General features: G+C 59.0%; 4 protein-coding genes across 5 annotated transcripts in view; 1 reads left to right on the top strand and 3 right to left on the bottom strand.

Moving 5' to 3' along the window:
- Positions 1-2,329, bottom strand: part of RNASEH2A (ribonuclease H2 subunit A) — a 4,869-nt gene extending 2,540 nt beyond the window's left edge. For both annotated transcript variants that reach the window (XM_081813374.1, XM_006730547.3), the window contains exons 1-4: positions 2,123-2,329; positions 1,855-1,926; positions 1,602-1,728; positions 1,413-1,500 (exon numbers count right to left, since the gene is read on the bottom strand). In XM_081813374.1, the coding sequence (XP_081669500.1) occupies positions 1,413-1,500; positions 1,602-1,728; positions 1,855-1,926; positions 2,123-2,249 (414 nt within the window). In that variant the 5' untranslated portion in view covers positions 2,250-2,329. The remainder of the gene's footprint in view (positions 1-1,412; positions 1,501-1,601; positions 1,729-1,854; positions 1,927-2,122) is intronic.
- Positions 2,330-2,405: 76 nt separating this feature from the next.
- On the bottom strand, positions 2,406-5,390 carry THSD8 (thrombospondin type 1 domain containing 8). Its single transcript, XM_081813402.1, has 3 exons — positions 5,080-5,390; positions 3,536-3,741; positions 2,406-2,547 (listed from the first exon to the last, which is right to left on the bottom strand). The coding sequence occupies exons 1-2, from the start codon at positions 5,228-5,230 to the stop codon at positions 3,542-3,544; spliced, it is 351 nt and encodes a 116-aa protein (XP_081669528.1). The 5' UTR covers positions 5,231-5,390; the 3' UTR covers positions 2,406-2,547; positions 3,536-3,541.
- Positions 5,391-5,449: 59 nt separating this feature from the next.
- Positions 5,450-8,939, top strand: PRDX2 (peroxiredoxin 2). The gene is made up of 6 exons (XM_006730545.3): positions 5,450-5,569; positions 6,039-6,150; positions 6,239-6,392; positions 7,008-7,130; positions 7,297-7,427; positions 8,611-8,939. The coding sequence occupies exons 2-6, from the start codon at positions 6,048-6,050 to the stop codon at positions 8,694-8,696; spliced, it is 597 nt and encodes a 198-aa protein (XP_006730608.1). The 5' UTR covers positions 5,450-5,569; positions 6,039-6,047; the 3' UTR covers positions 8,697-8,939.
- Positions 8,940-11,072: 2,133 nt separating this feature from the next.
- JUNB (JunB proto-oncogene, AP-1 transcription factor subunit) lies at positions 11,073-12,909 on the bottom strand. The gene has a single exon (XM_006730544.3). The coding sequence runs from the start codon at positions 12,609-12,611 to the stop codon at positions 11,568-11,570; it is 1,044 nt and encodes a 347-aa protein (XP_006730607.1). The 5' UTR covers positions 12,612-12,909; the 3' UTR covers positions 11,073-11,567.
- Positions 12,910-16,901: the final 3,992 nt, after the last annotated feature.

The raw sequence follows: 16,901 nt of genomic DNA, 5'->3' as shown, positions 1-16,901 counted from the left end.
GAGCAGGGAGCCCGATGCGGGACTCGATCCAGGGACTCCAGGATCATGACCTGAGCCGAAGGCAGTCGCTTAACCAACTGAGCCACCCAGGCGCCCCTTCTCTACTTGTTTTTTTAAGTAAGCTCTATGCCCCACGTGGGGCTTGAACTCACGACCCTGAGATCGAGAGTCCCATGCTCTACTGACTGAGGCAGCAAGGTGCCCCGGGAGGGGTTATCATTTTAAACAGTGGTGGGAGAGATTCGGAGAGGTCACTCTGAGGTGGTGACATCTGAATAAAGGCCTGAAAGAGATGAGGGAATGAGTCATGGGGAGATCTCAGAAAGAGGATTCTTGACAGAAGAGCCAGTGCAAAGGCCCTGAGGTGGGACCATGCCGAGTATGCTATACAGCAGCAGGGGGGCCTCATGGCTGGAGTAGAGAGAGAGGAGATCCGTGATCTCCACTGCTGTTATCCTCAGAAATCACCTTTGTCATCTGCTTACCAGCTGACCATCTGTGTCCCCTGACTTGGCCATGAGCCCCAGAGGGCAGAGCTCTTGTCTGTCTGCTCCAGTACTGCACCTTCAGGGCCACGTTCCAGTCCAGGACCTCAGCCATCTCCCCAGCAAGGTCGGCCTTGTTCGTTCCCTATCTCAAGTGTATTTATCCTTGCAATCCCCTCCAACAGCCTGTTCTTTGCCGCAAAGTACTGGATGCAATGCCAACTTATATTTCCCTCTGGTAATTTAATCTCACTCTCTCTTCCACTTGACACTGAACTTCCCAGGTTTAATTTTTACTGAAATCAAAAAGTTAAATGTTGAGATCTATGACTCAGAAGATGACTATCTGGGGGCGCCTGGGTGGCTCAGTCGTTAAGTGTCTGCCTTCGGCTCAGGTCATGATCCCAGGGTCCTGGGATCAAGCCCCGCATCAGGCTCCCTGTTTAGCGGGAAGCCTGCTTCTCCCTCTCCCTCTGCTTGTGTTCCCTCTCTCGTTGTCTCTCTCTGTCAAATAAATAAATAAAATCTTTAAAAAAAAAAAAAAAAAAGAAGATGACTATCTGCTGCATGAGGAGCAGACTGTAAAGAACAGACCTCCAAGTGGGGGGAGGATGGGGCAGGAATCCAGGAGAGGAGGGTGCCCTGGGCTAGCACAGAGGCTTTGGGCAGGTGGACAGATGGGGATTTGTTCTGGACTCTGAGCCTTTAGAATACAGAGATAAATTAAATGAGAGTGGAGCTGGGGGCTCCTCCTTGGTCCAGGGTGGGGCACACATTTAGGGTAGAAAAAGTAGTAAAATGTCAAAGGCAGCAACATATACTCCTGAGGTAACCCAGGTATGTCTGACCTTGAATCACCCACTGCACTTGTATACCTCCATTTTATCCTGAGGTGATCAAACGTGCGCAACCCAACAGTCAGCTCACCTGGGCAACTTTCACACCCTGATCCAAGGCATACTGCACCAGCCCAGTGGCTGTATCATGGGATAGGGAATTCAGGTTGTACTTGACCCTGCAGTGGGAGACAACCCAGTCAACCCCGATCCAGATACGGATCCCTTCCAGCCCATGCTGGCTGCCCCTCCACCCTGGCCCCTCCGGGAGGCCCCTCACCGCCCAAGCATGCTGGTAGAGATGAGGTTTGGAGACAGCACGTCCAATGCCCAGCCCACAAAGTCCCTGTCCTCCTCCATTTTCACAAAGAGCCTGTCCCGCTCGCTCTCCGATAGGGTCTTTGAGTCTGGGAGGAGGGTTGGGAAAGAAGGGGAGCGACTAGTTCTCCCAGCTCCTGTTCTCCCCCTTCAGTTTGCACCCCCCCCCGCACACGCCCAGGAACCCCCTCACGAGACTCACAACTCCAGCTCACCTGCCACTTTCAGGGCCTCCAGATGTGCCAGGCGTGAGAGGGGGCAATAACAGATGGCGTAGACCATGGGGCCTGGAGAAGCGGGGGTCCAACCAGTGAGCCAGTGAAAACCGCTATCCCTATCCCATCATCACCGCTTTCTTCGGTGTCATCGCCACTATGACCCGCCCCCCCCCTCCCCGGGTAGGGTACAATCCCAGCTCCCGTTCCAGTGCAACCTGCGTTCCCCTTATCACGCCCCTCCCCCAGCCCAGTCCCGGAGGCGCACCCAGCACCGGGCCCCGGCCCGCTTCATCGACGCCCAGGACGCAGGGCTCCTTGCGGCACACCGCGGGCACAGGCGAGTTCAGGCGACAGCGGCCCGTACTGTCTCCGTCCAGCTCGCCAAGATCCATGCCGCCTCTGCAGCCGCCACCAGCAGCAAGAACGAGGTCTGCAGGCTCAGGTCCAGGCGCGCGTTTTCCGCGGGCCCCGAAACGGCTCTCACTTCCGACCAATCGGTGCCCAGGACACTCCCCCGACGCTCCTGCCGCCGTTGACGTTTGCGCAGGCGCCACCGAAGCTCCTGCCGTACGGCTTCCTGGGAATTGTAGTTCCCAAGGCCGACCGCCGAGCTCTTCCTTGGGGACACGGGGTGGGCGGAGTCGCTTTCCAAGCTCCGCCCCGGCGTCCCTGACGCCCCGCCCGTCAGGGCTGGTAGGAGGATAGGGAAATAAACGGGAAACTGACGCAGGCCTTGGAGAACTTGGCCCAGTCGGGACCTTGAAGGTCAAATACCACTATATTGGGTGCCTGGGGCTCAGTTGGTTGAGCGACTGCTTTCGGCTCAGGTCATGATCCCGGACTCCCGGGATCGAGTCCCACATCGGGCTCCCTGCTCAGCAGGGAGTCTGCTTCTCCCTCTGACCCTACCCCCTCTTGGGCTCTCTCTCTCTCACTCTCTCTCTCTCTCAAATAAATAAATAAAAATCTTAAAAAAAAAAAATACCACTATATTGCCAGAATACTGCCAGTGTCCACATCACTGGGTCCCTGTCCATCTGGATGCTGGCTATTTGTACTCCCTGTCCCTGCCACTCCACACAATCTAAGCCCTCTGGACTAGGTACTCCTACTTCCACTGAGCTCAGGCCTTCAGATTTGGGGTCGAACTCTCTCTCTCTCCCTCTCGGTACCTCACCCGGGACCTCGCCTCTCCCCCCCACTCTGCTTCCTAACCTCTAACTGGGGCTAAGCCTCCCCCACCCACCCCCTCCCACCTGTGATCCCAGATCTCAACAGACTTCTGCTAAGAGCCTGCGCCCACCAGGCGGGGCCATTCCCCCCAGTTCAGGGTTCATGTCCCTCAATTCTCGAGTCTCAGCGGGCTCACGTCCTCAGCCTGTAGGTGTCTGACCCGCATCAGGCTCATACCCTTTCTTCAAGGTCACAGTTCCTCCATCTCTGATTCCCCCTCCCTGCCCCTCACCATCTTTCGTCCTTTCTCCCCGGATGTCAGAGGGGGCTCACGGCTCCTGACTCAGCTCTCCCCTCTCCACCATCTTCTAGCCTCAGCCCTAAAGGCCCTCCTCGCACCCGCCCCCACCCGCGGCCCTTCCCCTCTCCCCGCCCACCCTGGGGACTCTCAACACCCGACTTGACAGCCCGCCCTAGGCCCGCCTCCTCTGCATTTGTCTCTCACCCGGGTTCAGGGCCTCCAGTCGCAATCGGTTGGTTTGCAGGATGAACAATCCTGTTGCCTGCAGGGCCGCACCTGCACCAGATTCTCGCGGTCCATGAACACCGGGCCCGGCGCTGTGCCCAGGACCTCGCGGCTGCGCTCCTGCTTGCCCAGGTCGCAGAAACAGCGCCACTTTCCCCACGGGCCAAGGATCGAGTCCTCCACGTCTAGGGATGGAGGGCCAGGTAGGGGGGACCTCCTCTAGGAAGGGAGGAGGATAAAGACACTAACAACAACATCTCCTGTTTGCTGGGCTCTGCCTCTGTGCCAGGCACCCCCCCCCCAATAGATTATCTCATGTAATTTCCCCATCATTCCAAGGTGGGGAAACTGAGACCTATAGAAAGCAAGCCACTCTTTGAGCTCATACATCTGGTGTGTGACCCAGAGGAACTGCAAACTGACACTTCCCACCAGCGCTAGCCTGTCCAGTTGGGAGTGTGATACAACACGCTGGGTGCCCACGATCTGAAGCTGACTCCTGTCTTCAGGGGTGTGATGATGGGCCTGTTCAGTAGGCACAGTGTCACCTAACCAGCAGGGCTGCAGGTGGTAAATTAAGTGACATAACTGGTGTAATAAAACGAAGGTACTGAAAGCCTCTGGCGATGTGCTGGCATGTAGTACAAAAGCAATTATTATGGCCACTTTTCAAGCAGCTACAACCTTCTGAGTGCTTATCAGGGGCTCTTTACAATGTTTTATGGACTCCTCCCTATGCCCCTAGGAAACAGGTCTTACCCCAACTCTGCAGCTCACAAAGTCCTAACACTTCATGCCTTACCAAGCCTCAGCCAGAAAACACTGGATTCTTTTTTTTCCTCCGTCCAGCCCTTTGGCTTTGGCACTTGCTGTTCCCATTCCCTGGCACACTCTTCTCCCTAAATCTTTGCATTTGGGGCTTTTGCTGGATTCCTGCTGCATTGGTTACCCATCCTCTTCAGCCGGCCTTCTCTGACTTCAGACGTTTACCCGTCCCCTCCTTTCTCTATCTCCACCCTTCCTAGCACACATCCATGAGTTTATGGATGTGTCTGCTTGGGGGTTTATTGCCGACCCATGTCCACTCTTCCCCTGGGAGAGGCTTAAAGTCGGTCTCTATTTCAATTTACAGATAAGAAAACTGAGCCTCAGGGGCGCCTGGGTGGCTCAGTCGTTAAGCGTCCGCCTTCGGCTCAGGTCATGATCCCAGGGTCCTGGGATCGAGCCCCGCATGGGGCTCCCTGCTCCGCGGGAAGCCTGCTTCTCCCTCTCCCACTCCCGCCGCTTGTGTTCCCTCTCTCGCTGTATCTCTCTCTGTCAAATAAATAAAATCTTTAAAAAAAAAAAAAAGAAAAGAAAAGAAAACTGAGCCTCAGAGAAAAGTAACCAGCCCAAGGGGGCCACGCCAGGGCGCAGATGGGGAGAGGTCTGAAGTCCCTGGAGGAGGGTGTGTTTGCAGCCAGCTGTTGAAGTGGGGCAATGGGGCACCTTTCCGCACCATCACACCCGCGGCGTGCGGTTACCTTTCTCCTGATGCTGCAGCCAAAGTTCCTCCCAGGTGTCGCCTCCGCTCTTCTCGCCAAAGTAATGGTAGTCGCGGGAGACCTGGGCAGGGGTCCCCAGCAGCAGGAGAATCAGAGGCAGCAGCAGTAAGTCCGCCGGGCTCCCGGCCATGCCGGACTCCAACCGACCCGGGCGCGCTCCGAGGAGGAGCTCCTCGCGGGGTATGTGGTGCCCGCACTACCCCCACCAGCGGAGGCAGTGGTCTGGGTCCGCGACTCCGCGACTCCTCCCGCCGCTTGCAGGCGCGTGGACCGGGCCTGCTTCGCTCCCCACACCTCCCCTGCGGTTGCAGTGGACCCGACCGCTCACTCGTCCGCCCACCGCCCCCCCCCGCCCTATGCGTCATGGTTCGTGCCGCGCATAAAAGGCACCCAGGCCCAGGGCGCGCTTGGTGCTGAGAACGCGATTTCGCGCGTGTGCTGGTCTGTGCGTGCCCTCTTGCCCACGCAGGTATGGACACCTGGAGGGCACCGGGCTCTGGGGAGCCCCCTTGGAGCAGCTCCGGCCGGGTCCAGACCTCAGCGCTGCAGCCTTTGTTTTCCGCCCGCCGTAGTGGCCGCCTTTGTCCTTGCAGGGGGAAACCGAGGCCTTGGCCTTGCATGCAGTACAGGCCGCATCGCCGAGCTCCCCGCCCCCTGCTCGCGGGCTCTCCTCCTGGAGCGGTGGGCTTGCGCCAGGGCCCTCAGGCCGACACGCTAATGGGGGGTCCCCGGCGGCTGCAGCCGGGCCGCTTTTGCTGGTCAGGGGGACGGGTCTCCTGCAGTCTCAAGGCCGCGCAGACCGGGTACCCGGGAGGGTGTGGGGTAGCGCTGCGCCCTCTGCCTCTCTTCCTCGGTCACCGGGCCCAGCACGCAGCGTGACCTTGGGAAGGCAGGACAAAGGGTTTTCCCGGGCGCACTGACCGGGCCGCGGGTCTCAGCTTTCAGTCATGGCCTCTGGCAAGGCGCACATCGGAAAGCCCGCCCCGCCCTTCCAGGCCACCGCCGTGGTGGACGGCGCCTTCAAGGAGGTGAAGCTTTGCGACTACAAAGGTGAGGGCGGCCGAGAGTGGGCCCAGGTGGGGGTGGGGCCCAGACATCAGAGGCCTAACTCCTTGTCTCTGCCCGCTCCCTCCCGCAGGGAAATACTTGGTCCTCTTTTTCTACCCGCTGGACTTCACCTTTGTCTGCCCCACGGAGATCATCGCTTTCAGCGAGCGTGCCGAGGACTTCCGCAAGCTGGGCTGTGAGGTGCTGGGGGTCTCTGTCGACTCTCAGTTCACCCACCTGGCTTGGTATGAGCGGGGACTAGCAGGGAGGGAGGATGCAGCCAAGCCCACGTCCTCCATAGGATCCGAGCTATGTGTTCTTGCGGCTGTTGCTCAACATCTGGGCCTCCCTTTCCCCATCTTGAAAATAATAAAATTAAGGACGCCCAAGTCCTTAATGATGATGGCAGTAATTAGCATTTGAAAACTAGTTGCTGGGCCCAGAGAGTTGGAGATGCCTTCTCTCACTTAGGGCAACACAACCTCCCTTCCAATAACTATTTCAAGAAGGTGGAAACTCCAGTTCTAGACAGTGAAGGGCTGGGCGCCAACACACAGAGCTAGAGAGAGGAGGATGGGGACTCTGAGACAGGCTTTCCGCCCCAAGATGTGGGAGGTCACCGGCATATGTGAACACCCTTTGCTGGACCTGGAGCCTCGGCTTAGTCTTCCCAGCTGCGGGAAAGAGCCCCTATACCCTCTTCAGGGTGGGGTGGGTGGGGATCCTAGAACCTTGCTCTAAAGCCCCTTATCTCTCAGCTGCAGCACCCCCTCTTCAGCCTTTATCACACCCAGGCCCCCAGGGTGAGGACCCTGCTGTATCAGCATCTTGGGTCCCAGACTTGTCTCTTCCACTCCTAGGATCAACACTCCCAGGAAGGAAGGAGGCCTGGGCCCCCTAAACATCCCCTTGCTGGCCGATGTAACCAGAAGTTTGTCCGAAGATTATGGTGTGCTGAAGAAAGATGAGGGCATTGCCTACAGGTACTGTGGGGCCCTCAGGGAGCCCCCAATCCTCAGGATAAGGGGACAATGCTTGGGCACTGTCTTCCCTGCCCCCAGCCCTGTGGCCGGTAGGGAGTTGATACTCCCTCCCCGGCTCTGGCAATGGGAACTCCCAGCTCCTCACCATGTACCCTGATATCTTCAGGGGCCTCTTTATCATCGATGGCAAGGGTGTCCTTCGCCAGATCACTGTCAATGATTTGCCTGTGGGGCGCTCTGTGGACGAAGTTCTGCGGCTGGTCCAGGCCTTCCAGTACACGGATGAGCATGGGGAAGGTGAGCAGCCACACACGTTCACCTGGGTTCAGCTGTGGGTACATACTCAGCCCTCATGCAGACATTGACTGCCTGCTCTATCACTTGTGTGGGATGGATGTGAGGGCCCCAAAGAAGATTCAGTTCAGGGCCTCGTCGGCAGGACTTTTCTAGTCTGGTGGGGGAGATACCCCAATATGAGGGTGGGAGCTGGGAGATAACAGATCTATAGAAGATATTTGAGAAGGCATGTACCAAGTCCAGCTTGAATAATATTAGTTGGATCAGAGTACCTTCTCCTGTGGAGGACACAGCCTGATCACAGACCCTCGATGTCCGGTGGGTCTATGGCTGACAGAGAAACAGGATTAAAGGGGTCAAAAAGAGGGGCACTAGGATGGCTCAGTCGGTTAAGGGTCTGACTCTTGGTTTCAGCTCAGGTCATGATCTCAGGGTTGTGAGGTTGGGCTCTGTGCTTAGCAAGGAGTCTGCTGGAGATTCTCCCCCTCTGCCGCTTCCCCCACTCCCCCCCCCAAGGGCAGGAAGAAAGTAATCTTTTTAAAAGGGGGGTGGGTGCCTGGATGGCTCAGTCAGTTAAGCATCGGACTCTTGGTTTTGGCTCAGGTTATGGTCTCTGGGTCCTGGAATCCAGCCCCTTGTCAGGCTCCACACTCAGTGGGGAGCCTACTGGAGGATTTCCTGTCCCTCTCCCTCTGCCCCCCCCCAACTTCCACACTCTTGTGCTCATGTTCTCTCCAAATAAATAAATAAATCTTTTTTTTAAAGATTTTATTTATTTATTTGACCGAGAGAGACACAGTGAGAGAGGGAACACAAGCAGGGGGAGTGGGAGAGGGAGAAGCAGGCTTCCCGCGGAGCAGGGAGCCCGATGCGGGGCTCAATCCCAGGAGACAGACACTTAATGACTGAGCCACCCAGGCGCCCCTCAAATAAATAAATAAATCTTTAAAAAACAGTGTGGGGGTGGTCAAAAAGAAATAAAAATGTCAGCCAGAACATCCTGTAGCTGGGCTTGAAGGGCTTTTCCCAACGTGCTATATGGCCTTGGGGCTGTACCACTTGGCTCTGGGCTTTTTTTTCTGCCACTCTGGCTCTTACTTTGCCTCTGTTCATCCCCTCATAACTGCCCTACCTTGAAGATGTAGCTCTAGCCTCAAATGTGCATCCCTGTGTCTTCCCACAGTCTGTCCTGCTGGCTGGAAGCCAGGCAGTGACACAATCAAGCCTAACGTGGATGACAGCAAGGAATACTTCTCCAAACACAACTAGACTGCAGATAGGTGGGAAGCTTGGGCTGTTGGCCTCCACCTCCACCTCTACCTGGATACCCCATGGTGACCCAGGAAAGGCCAGACTTGCCCCTTTAAACTCCATAGTCTGTGATCCTGGAGGGCTTGGCCAAGTCCTTCTCATTCTCCCAGCTGGGAGCTGGTAAATGGTGAGCCCCTCCCTGGACCCATCTAGCTGGGCACAGGCCTAGAGGTGACCAATAAAGTATTAGCACAGACATGAGTCTGCATCGGTGTGGTCTCTCCTGGTGTCCTTGCCACCTCTGCCCCTTCTCCCTGGGAAACTGATGCTGTAGTTACTTATCTTCACCACAAGGTGGGAGCCTTACCTCATGCTCACTGCTTCCTCTCCTTGGCCAGAGGGTGCTTTCCGTGGGGCGGGGGGTGGGGGGGGTGGGGGGGTGGGGTTGGGGGTTGGGGGAGGGTGGGAGGTAGGGTAGGCTGTTGGCCCCTTGCTGGGAGCAAGCCCCAGGATGCCCTATGTCCTAAAACCTGGCCACCCAGGACAGCACCCACACTTTGCCATCAGCCAGGCTGTGTTCAAATGCCATTCAAGAGCTGTGATTTTCCCTTCAACAGTCAAATGAGAATAAAGACAACTAACTCACATCACCACGCACATTAAATGCAATACAGTATGTGAAGCTTGGGCCCAGTTAATGGTTATTAGGATTGGTCCTTGGGGCTGGAAGAAGAGGGTGGGGACCCAGTCCTAAGAGCAGAACCAAGAGCTTGAGCTACATGCACAGTCCCTGCTGCAAGCTCTGACCCACTCTAGGTTGGAAGGGCTGCCCACCTGCCCCTGGGGTGGAATGGTGAGGGTCAGGCTGGGAGGCAGATGTTAGGAGCCAGAGTGTTCCCAGGAGTACAGTTTGATGCTGTACATGTTCAGGCAAGTGGTTTTGCCACTCTGAGCCCCCATTTCCTTCCACAGGACTGACATGTTCATTTAATCCATAGGCCCATTATTAATATTGCTATCCAGCCTAATAACCCTCCAAAACACTCATGTGGGCCTTGGAATTTTATCTACACTCCTTCCCCAAGGCCCTCCGTGGTCTTCCCTGACCTCATCTACCCACTCTTGGTTCACTCGAATCCAGGCACACACTGGTATCTTGCTATTCTTTAACAAGCTGATCTTGTTCTGGCCACAGGAACTTTGCATGTACTGTTCCCTCTTGCCCAGAACGTTGTTTTCTCAGAGCCTGTCTTTAAATCTGAAAAGTCGCATCATTAAAGGTCCACGTTTCCAATCCATTCTCCAAAGCAGCTCACCTCCCCTGCCCCATCGCTACCACTTGGACCTGTTTTTTTCTCTTGCTAGCACTTACCACCATCTCCAAATCATGTTTGTTTGTTTATAAAAGTCTGTCTGCCATGGTCCAGGCAGTGTCTCCTGGGCTAGGTTGTTCAGCATTTCATAAATGAATTAATGAATTTGTTCTGCCCACCCCACCCGTGCGGTTTCTCAGCGTGTGTTTTTCTCTGCTGTTCTGGGGGCTTCCAGCTCCGAAGCCAGCTAGACCCCTTCCGGGAGCACCAGCCGCCCTCCCACCAGCCCCAGTGGGCGTCCCGCGAGAGGGCGGCGACGGCGCCCGGCGGCCCAAGCAGCCGCCCCGGCAGGACCAGACCTGGCAGTCGCCCTGCTCCCAACCTGGCACCCGGGAGGGGAAATTGGCAGGCGGGAGCCGCCCTTCCTGACGGGGGTGGGGGGCACCGCGGCGGCGACGAAGGCTGCAGCAAGCCCCCGCCCGGGTCAGGTCAGACGGAGCGCGCGTGGGCGCGGCGGGGCCCGGACGCCAACCCGAGGAGTTAGGCTTTGGGTTGGCTCCGGGACCCAGGAGCATGGCCCTCCCACCGCGGATGCTCTGGACCCAGGCCTGGGGTTTTCCGGGCCCGGGCAGCCGCCTGCCTGGGAAAATCCCGGCCCCCTTCCCGGCGCCGCAGCCCTGCCCGGCAGAGCGGGGGAGGGGATTCCCGGAATCTGCCCGGAGACCGCCGTCGCGTCACTGGACAGAATCGGCCCATGTAGGGGCAGCGCTTCCGCTGCGTCAGCGGGGAAAGCCCCAGCGCGCGCTGCTGGGCGGGGCTGCGCCCGCGCACTGCGCGTCTCGCTCCAGGCATCCTGCCCCCTGGTGATGGGCGGCTGGACAGCGTCCCCGCCCTGGACCTTCCAACCCCAGAGATCAGGGGACAAGAGAAGGGTTGGACGCCCGGACTAAGGCTGCAAGATACTTAGGTAGAGCTGGCGAGGAGGACACAAACACTGGAGCGAGTCACAAACAGGAGTGGGGTGGGGGCAGCCCACTATTCTCCCTCCTCCCGCCCGGCTTGGAAAAAAAGACAACAGAAATTAATAAAGAACCATTTTTTTTTACTTAAATAGATTCAATAAAAAGTCGGAACAACAAACACACACATACACAACACATCTTAAAATAAACTCTTTAGAGACGAAGTGCGTGTTTCTTATCCACAGTACTGTGCAGAGGGGGGAGGGCAGGGGGCGGGGGTCCCTTCCCCAGTGTCCCCGCGGGCTTGAGTACCAGGCGGCGGGGCCAGCTCCGCCGCGATCGCCCCCTCCTCCCCTCCCTGTTAAATACACAAATATATTATATTCAATATGAATCGAGTCTGTTTCCAGCAGAAAAAAAAAAAAACCATACAAAAAAACGTGGAAGGGGGGCTTGTAAACGTCGAGGTGGAAGGACCGGGCGCAGAGCGGGCGGGCAGGAGTCCAGTGTGGTTTGCGGTGCCCCGGGGGCCGGTGCCCACCGCCTGCCCCCTCGCCCCTTGGGAGGCGTGCGCCCAGTCGTCCAGACTGGGGGAATGTCCGTACGGGGGGCGCTCAGAAGGCGTGTCCCTTGACCCCGAGCAGCAGCTGGCAGCCGTTGCTGACGTGGGTCATGACCTTCTGTTTGAGCTGGGCCACCTGCTCCCGGAGGAGCCCAGCAGTGCTCGACAGCCCCGCGTTCTCGGCCTTGAGTGTCTTCACCTTGTCCTCCAGGCGCGCGATGCGCTCCAGCTTCCGCTTCCGGCACTTGGTGGCCGCCAGCCGGTTCCGCAGCCGCTTGCGCTCCACTTTGATGCGCTCCTGGTCTTCCATATTGATGGGGGACACCGGTGGCGTGGCGTCGCGGCTGCGCGCCTCAGGCACCGTCTGCGGTTCCTCCTTGAAGGCGGAGGCTCCTCGGCCCAGGCCCAGTTGTGCCGGGTGGCCGCCAGCGAAGGGTGGCGCGTGTGGGAGGTAGCTGATGGTGGCCGTCGGGTACGAGCTCCCAGTCCCGACGGCGGCCCCAGGGCCTCCAGAGGGCGCAGAGGCTGGGGAATAGCTGCTGAGGTTGGTGTAGACTGGAGGAGGCTCCGGGCCGGCGTAGACGCCCCCGGGCCCAGCCGGGGGCCCCGAGCTGGCGCCCAGGGACACGTTGGGGGGCGTCACGTGGTTCATCTTGTGCAGGTCGTCCAGGGCTTTGACAAAGCCGTCGGCGAAGCCCTCCTGCTCCTCGGTGACACCGCCCCCGGCGCCCCCCGCGCCTCCGCCGCTGCCTCCCCCGCGGGGGTAAAAGTACTGTCCCGGAGGCGTGGGTGTCGTCGTGATCACTCCGTTGCTGTTGGGGACGATCAGGCGCTCCAGCTCCGATGAGGCAAGCTTGAGCGACGCGCCTGTGTCCGAACCCTGGCCGGAAAAGTAGCTGCTGCCACCGCTGCCCTCTGGTCCTGGGCCCCGCGCCCCGGGTGCTTTGAGACTTCGGTAGGGGTCGGCCAGGTTGAGCGCCAGGCTGGGTTTCAGGAGTTTGTAGTCGTGTAGAGAAAGGCCGCCCGGAGCCCGGCCGTATCCCGCTGCTGCGTATGAGTCGTCGTGGTAGAAGGGCTGTTCCATTTTAGTGCACATCCGGGCGGCCCAGGCGGTCTGGGGGGTCCCTGCGGGGCCGCCCCGGGCCTCGCTGCGGCGAGCGGCGCTCTGTCCGCGACGGTGGCTGGACCGGGTATCTGGACGCGCGTTCCCAGGAGCTGGCACCGGCAGGGAGAGGCCAGCCGGCGGCTGTGCGCGGAAGCTCCGTGCGGCTTCTCGAGCCCTTCTGCCTCTGTCTGGCGCGCTCGCTTTCCTGGTGTCGCTTCCCCCTGCTCCCCGCTCCCACCTGACTCCGATGCTGGCCTGGCCGCGTTCAAGGTCCCGGCAGCTCAGCCTGAGCCACACGCCTTTATACGGCTATTGTCAGCTACGGAAGTGCGCTCCGATTGGCCGTCGCGCAAGCCGGGCCCCCGCGCCCCCCTCCTCCAGCGTGGGGAAGGGGAGGAGGCGGCTCGCGTCACTGTCAGGAAGCGCGTGTCCTTGTAAACAGCGGCCACGGGCTGGGTGGCTCGGCGCGGCTGCAGGGGGAGGGGCTCAAGGGACCCCGGGGTGCGCGAAGAAGGGGGTGCTGGTCCGAGACACATGGGGAAGGACTCCAGGGAAGGCGATGATTCCCCTGGATAGGAGGAACTGATACAAAGCAAGTGTGTGTATGTGGGGGGGGGGGGGTCTCCAGGGTGTACACGAAAAGGCCTGAGGGACTTGGAGTATCCGAGAGGGGTTGGAGGGCTGATTATTCACTGGGAGACCCCACAGAGGTAAGACAGGAGGGTTAACCGGGGTTAATGAGGGAGGGGTAAGGAAATACCTGATTCAATAATTGTGTGGGGGTCCTGAGTACAGAGGGGTTAAAGGATTGAATTTTTACTGGAGGGACTGAACCCAGGAAGAGTGAGGAGGGGGAAAAATCAAAAGGGTAAAGGGAGGGGGATGGAGGATCCATTACGCAAGATATGAGTAGGGGTCCTGAAGTCCATGGGAGAGATTGAGGGCCTCCATAAGGGGAAGGAATTGGGGGAATCTAGATATGTAGAAAGTGAGCGTACCGCCGTATACTGAGTCAGGGAAAATATGGAGGGGGAGAAGATGAGGACACTGTTAGAGGTTGGGAGTCACTGGGGTCATCTGCAAGGCCCTGATGAAGGAGTTAAAAGTGTCGGGACACACCTTCAGAGCTTAGATGATAATGACACAGGGTCTCCAGTTGAGACTTGAGAGGAGGGCTTTTTGAGGATCCTGGGGATTTGGACTACTGGATCTTCCATGATTGGCACCCCCTCTTGTGGGTGACTTCCAGGCGCCTGTATTCTTTGCTCCCATCTCAAAGCCCTCCTCCAGTGACCCAGGGCTTGACCTACACCGCGTCCACTCCTGGTGCGTGAACCTACCCCGACGGCCGGGGCGCGGTCGCCCAACCCCACTCCTTCCTTAGAAACAGGCTGGGGAAAGAGCGCCGCGGCAGGAAGTGTGGCAACAGCCCCCGGGGAAGGAGCCCGGCCCTGCCTCCGTCACTCGGATCCTACCGGACCCTGCGCCCCGCCCTGGGTCCGGTCGGGTTCTGCGCCTCAGAAGAGGAACGTGGACGTGAGACCGGGGCTAAGGCCAGGGTGCGCAGAACACGCCCCAGCCGCGTAGGCCTCCAGTCACTCTACCCCCTCTTCCAGCAATGGTTCAGCCCGCGGCACCCGCAGGCGATCGCGGAGGCTGGCAGTCCGGGGACGATTCCATTAGCCCGACGGAGGGGGACGCACCGGGGAGCGGGCCTGGTCGCCATGGCAACAGGCCGGAGTCCGCGGGCTGAACTGGGGGCGGGGCGGCCCCGGGAGGCTCTCTCCCGCGCCCATATAAGGACACAGGAAGGGGTGGGGCCAGCGCCGCCCGGGGACCTGAGCCAGGACCCGGGAGCCCGAGTATCTGCCAGGTCCCAGGGCGCGCCCGGGCCCCCGGACGGCTAGTCCCGACCAGCCCCGCCGCCGCCCCCGAGGCCCCCACGGCCGCCTCGCTGGGCCCCACCCAGCTACTCTGGGGCTGCGTCCTGCCGGGCCCGGCCCGGCCCAGCCTGGCAGGTCCCCGCCTGCCCGCGGGCCCGGGTCGGACTTCGCCCCCGGCCCGACAGGGCGCGGAGGGGCGGGCCAATGCCTAGAGGTGCCCCCGGCGCCTGGGCGGGCTGGCACGACTGCCTCCTTCCTCGGGTGGGGTACCCTTCCTTTACAGCAGGAGGTCTGGGCCTCTCCTCCCCACATCCCTAGGGGCTGGGGTGCCCCTTCTCTCACACCAGTAGGCGCGTTTAGTCTAGGGGTCCGTCAACCATCCAGAATACCTAAAAAGGGGGGATCCCTTCCCTCTCCGGGATGTCTCCTTCATCCAGTCACAGGAGACCAGAAAATCCAGGGGAGAGAATCTGAGAGAACTCAGTGCCCCTTCCCCAGCACTACATGGAGGTTTAGATGGTGAGGCTGCTAGTTAGATTTAAAGTGGGACTTCCAAGCAGAATGTGAGCCACTAGAACAACAGGTGAAAGATCAGTCTCTCTCTCTCTCTTTCTCTGAGAGAGAGAGGCCTCTATCTTCTGGGAGGATGGAAATTTCTTTAGGGTAGAGAGAGGCTGAGAGACAGGGGCTAGCCTGACTTTGTAGGGCAGAGAGAGAGCACAGTTAAGTGTGAGGGAGAGAAGGAAAATGAAAGAGGCAAAAAAGAAACTGAGCTTGTGGGGGCAGGGGGAAGTCCAGTAGAGCAGTGAAGTTAGGGAGGAAGGTCCCATGAGAAGCTGGGGGTATCCCCATTTTTGGAGGGTCCTTGTGACCCCTGGGTGCTCCCTCCCCTCCTCCTCTTGCTTGAACTGCTCCCCTAACCCCACCCCAGGCTCAAGGGAGATTCCAGCGGCTGGCCGCTGAGTCTGGCGGGCGTGCTGCCAGGCCTGTGTCTCCCGCCCATGCTAATAACTGCAGCTGACATCTGGCTGGGCCCTGCGGGGGCGCAGTGGGCAGCGTTGGGGGGCTGGGCAGGTCTGGCCTGAGGGCAGCATCTTGGGAAGCCAACCTGCAGGTCCCGCAGGCCAGGAGGCCACAGTGATTCAGCCCTGGCCAGTGCTGAGGTTGGCCATGCCAGGGGAGTCCTGGACGGAGGTGAGGCTGGCCCAGAGAGGGTCGAGATGGAGGACAAAGATGGAGCAAGGAAAAGTGGATGTGTGGGGGCGGGGGTCAGGGCAGGGAGAGAGATGCCCCGAGAGACAAACCGGGGGCGGGGTTAGCGTCATGCAGACTAACAGTGAGACTCAGAGACACTTAAGATAGGCAGACAGACTGAGAAATAATAATTATTATTTTAATAGCTAACACTTATATGGCTCTTACCATGGGCCAGGCACTCTTCTAAGCAGTTTACATAGAGTAACTCATTGCCTGCCTCCCAACAACCCAGCGAAATGCATGCTCTTTGTATCCCCATTTAACAGACAAGAAAGCTGAGACACACAAAGGTAAGGAACTTGCTTGATATCCCATAGCTACAAGTACTGGAGTCAGAATATAACCTGGACTGTCTGGTTCCAGAGTATTAGCCACTGTCTTGTGGATTTTCGTAACCAGAGAGGCATTTATGCTATACCAAGTGTATGGCAAGCTCTGCAGGCCCTTTCCTGAAGGGTCTCTTTCTAATCTGCGAAGTAGAGCTGGGCATAGGGCAGAGGGGTGGGGGTGGGGGTGAGAGCAGGCTAGCATGTTGAAGTGGGGTCGGGTTGCTCCATGTACTCTGCATGGGTGTTTGAGCAGGGGGTGGGGATTGGGCCAGCAAAGGAGGGCGGGGGCCCAGCCGAGCTGGTACAGCCGGTTCCAGGCCCCTGCCAGTCTCACCCTTGTGGCCTGGGCACCACCCCCTCACACCGCCCTGCTGGCGCCAAGGCCGGCTGGGCTGTGAGGAGGGTGTAAGGAAGAGCCCCCTCCCCCACCCAGCCTGGGTGCCCAAACTGGCAGCTGGGTACTGCCCAGCCCCTGGGCTTCAGATCAGCATCTGGCTGAGGAGTCTGTGCCCAGACTTCTCCAACACCCAGGGGCCTGGGGCCTGAGGAGTGGAATAAGGAGGAAGTTCACCCACCCCCACCCACAGGTTTCTCTGGGGCTTTTGGCCTTGAGGGACTTCTCCTTCTTATAAATAGCCTGGTGACCCCCTTGCCCCAGCCCCACTGACTGACCGGGCCCTCACCAGGAAACTGGGCTGGGGGCTGCCCGTGAGTCAGCCAGTGGGCAGGCCAGGGCGAGAACCCACAAGTCATAGCACCCAGCCTCCCGCGTCCCTGCCCCTGGGTGTGGACAGACAGCTGGGCAGGAAGAG

This window comes from Leptonychotes weddellii, chromosome 1 (assembly GCF_054177405.1).
Source record: "Leptonychotes weddellii isolate Sample4059 chromosome 1, ASM5417740v2, whole genome shotgun sequence".
In the NCBI taxonomy this organism is placed as follows: Eukaryota; Metazoa; Chordata; class Mammalia; order Carnivora; family Phocidae; genus Leptonychotes; species Leptonychotes weddellii.
The sequence above is the reverse complement of the archived record's forward strand: the minus strand, read 5'-3'. Positions and strand labels throughout refer to the sequence as shown.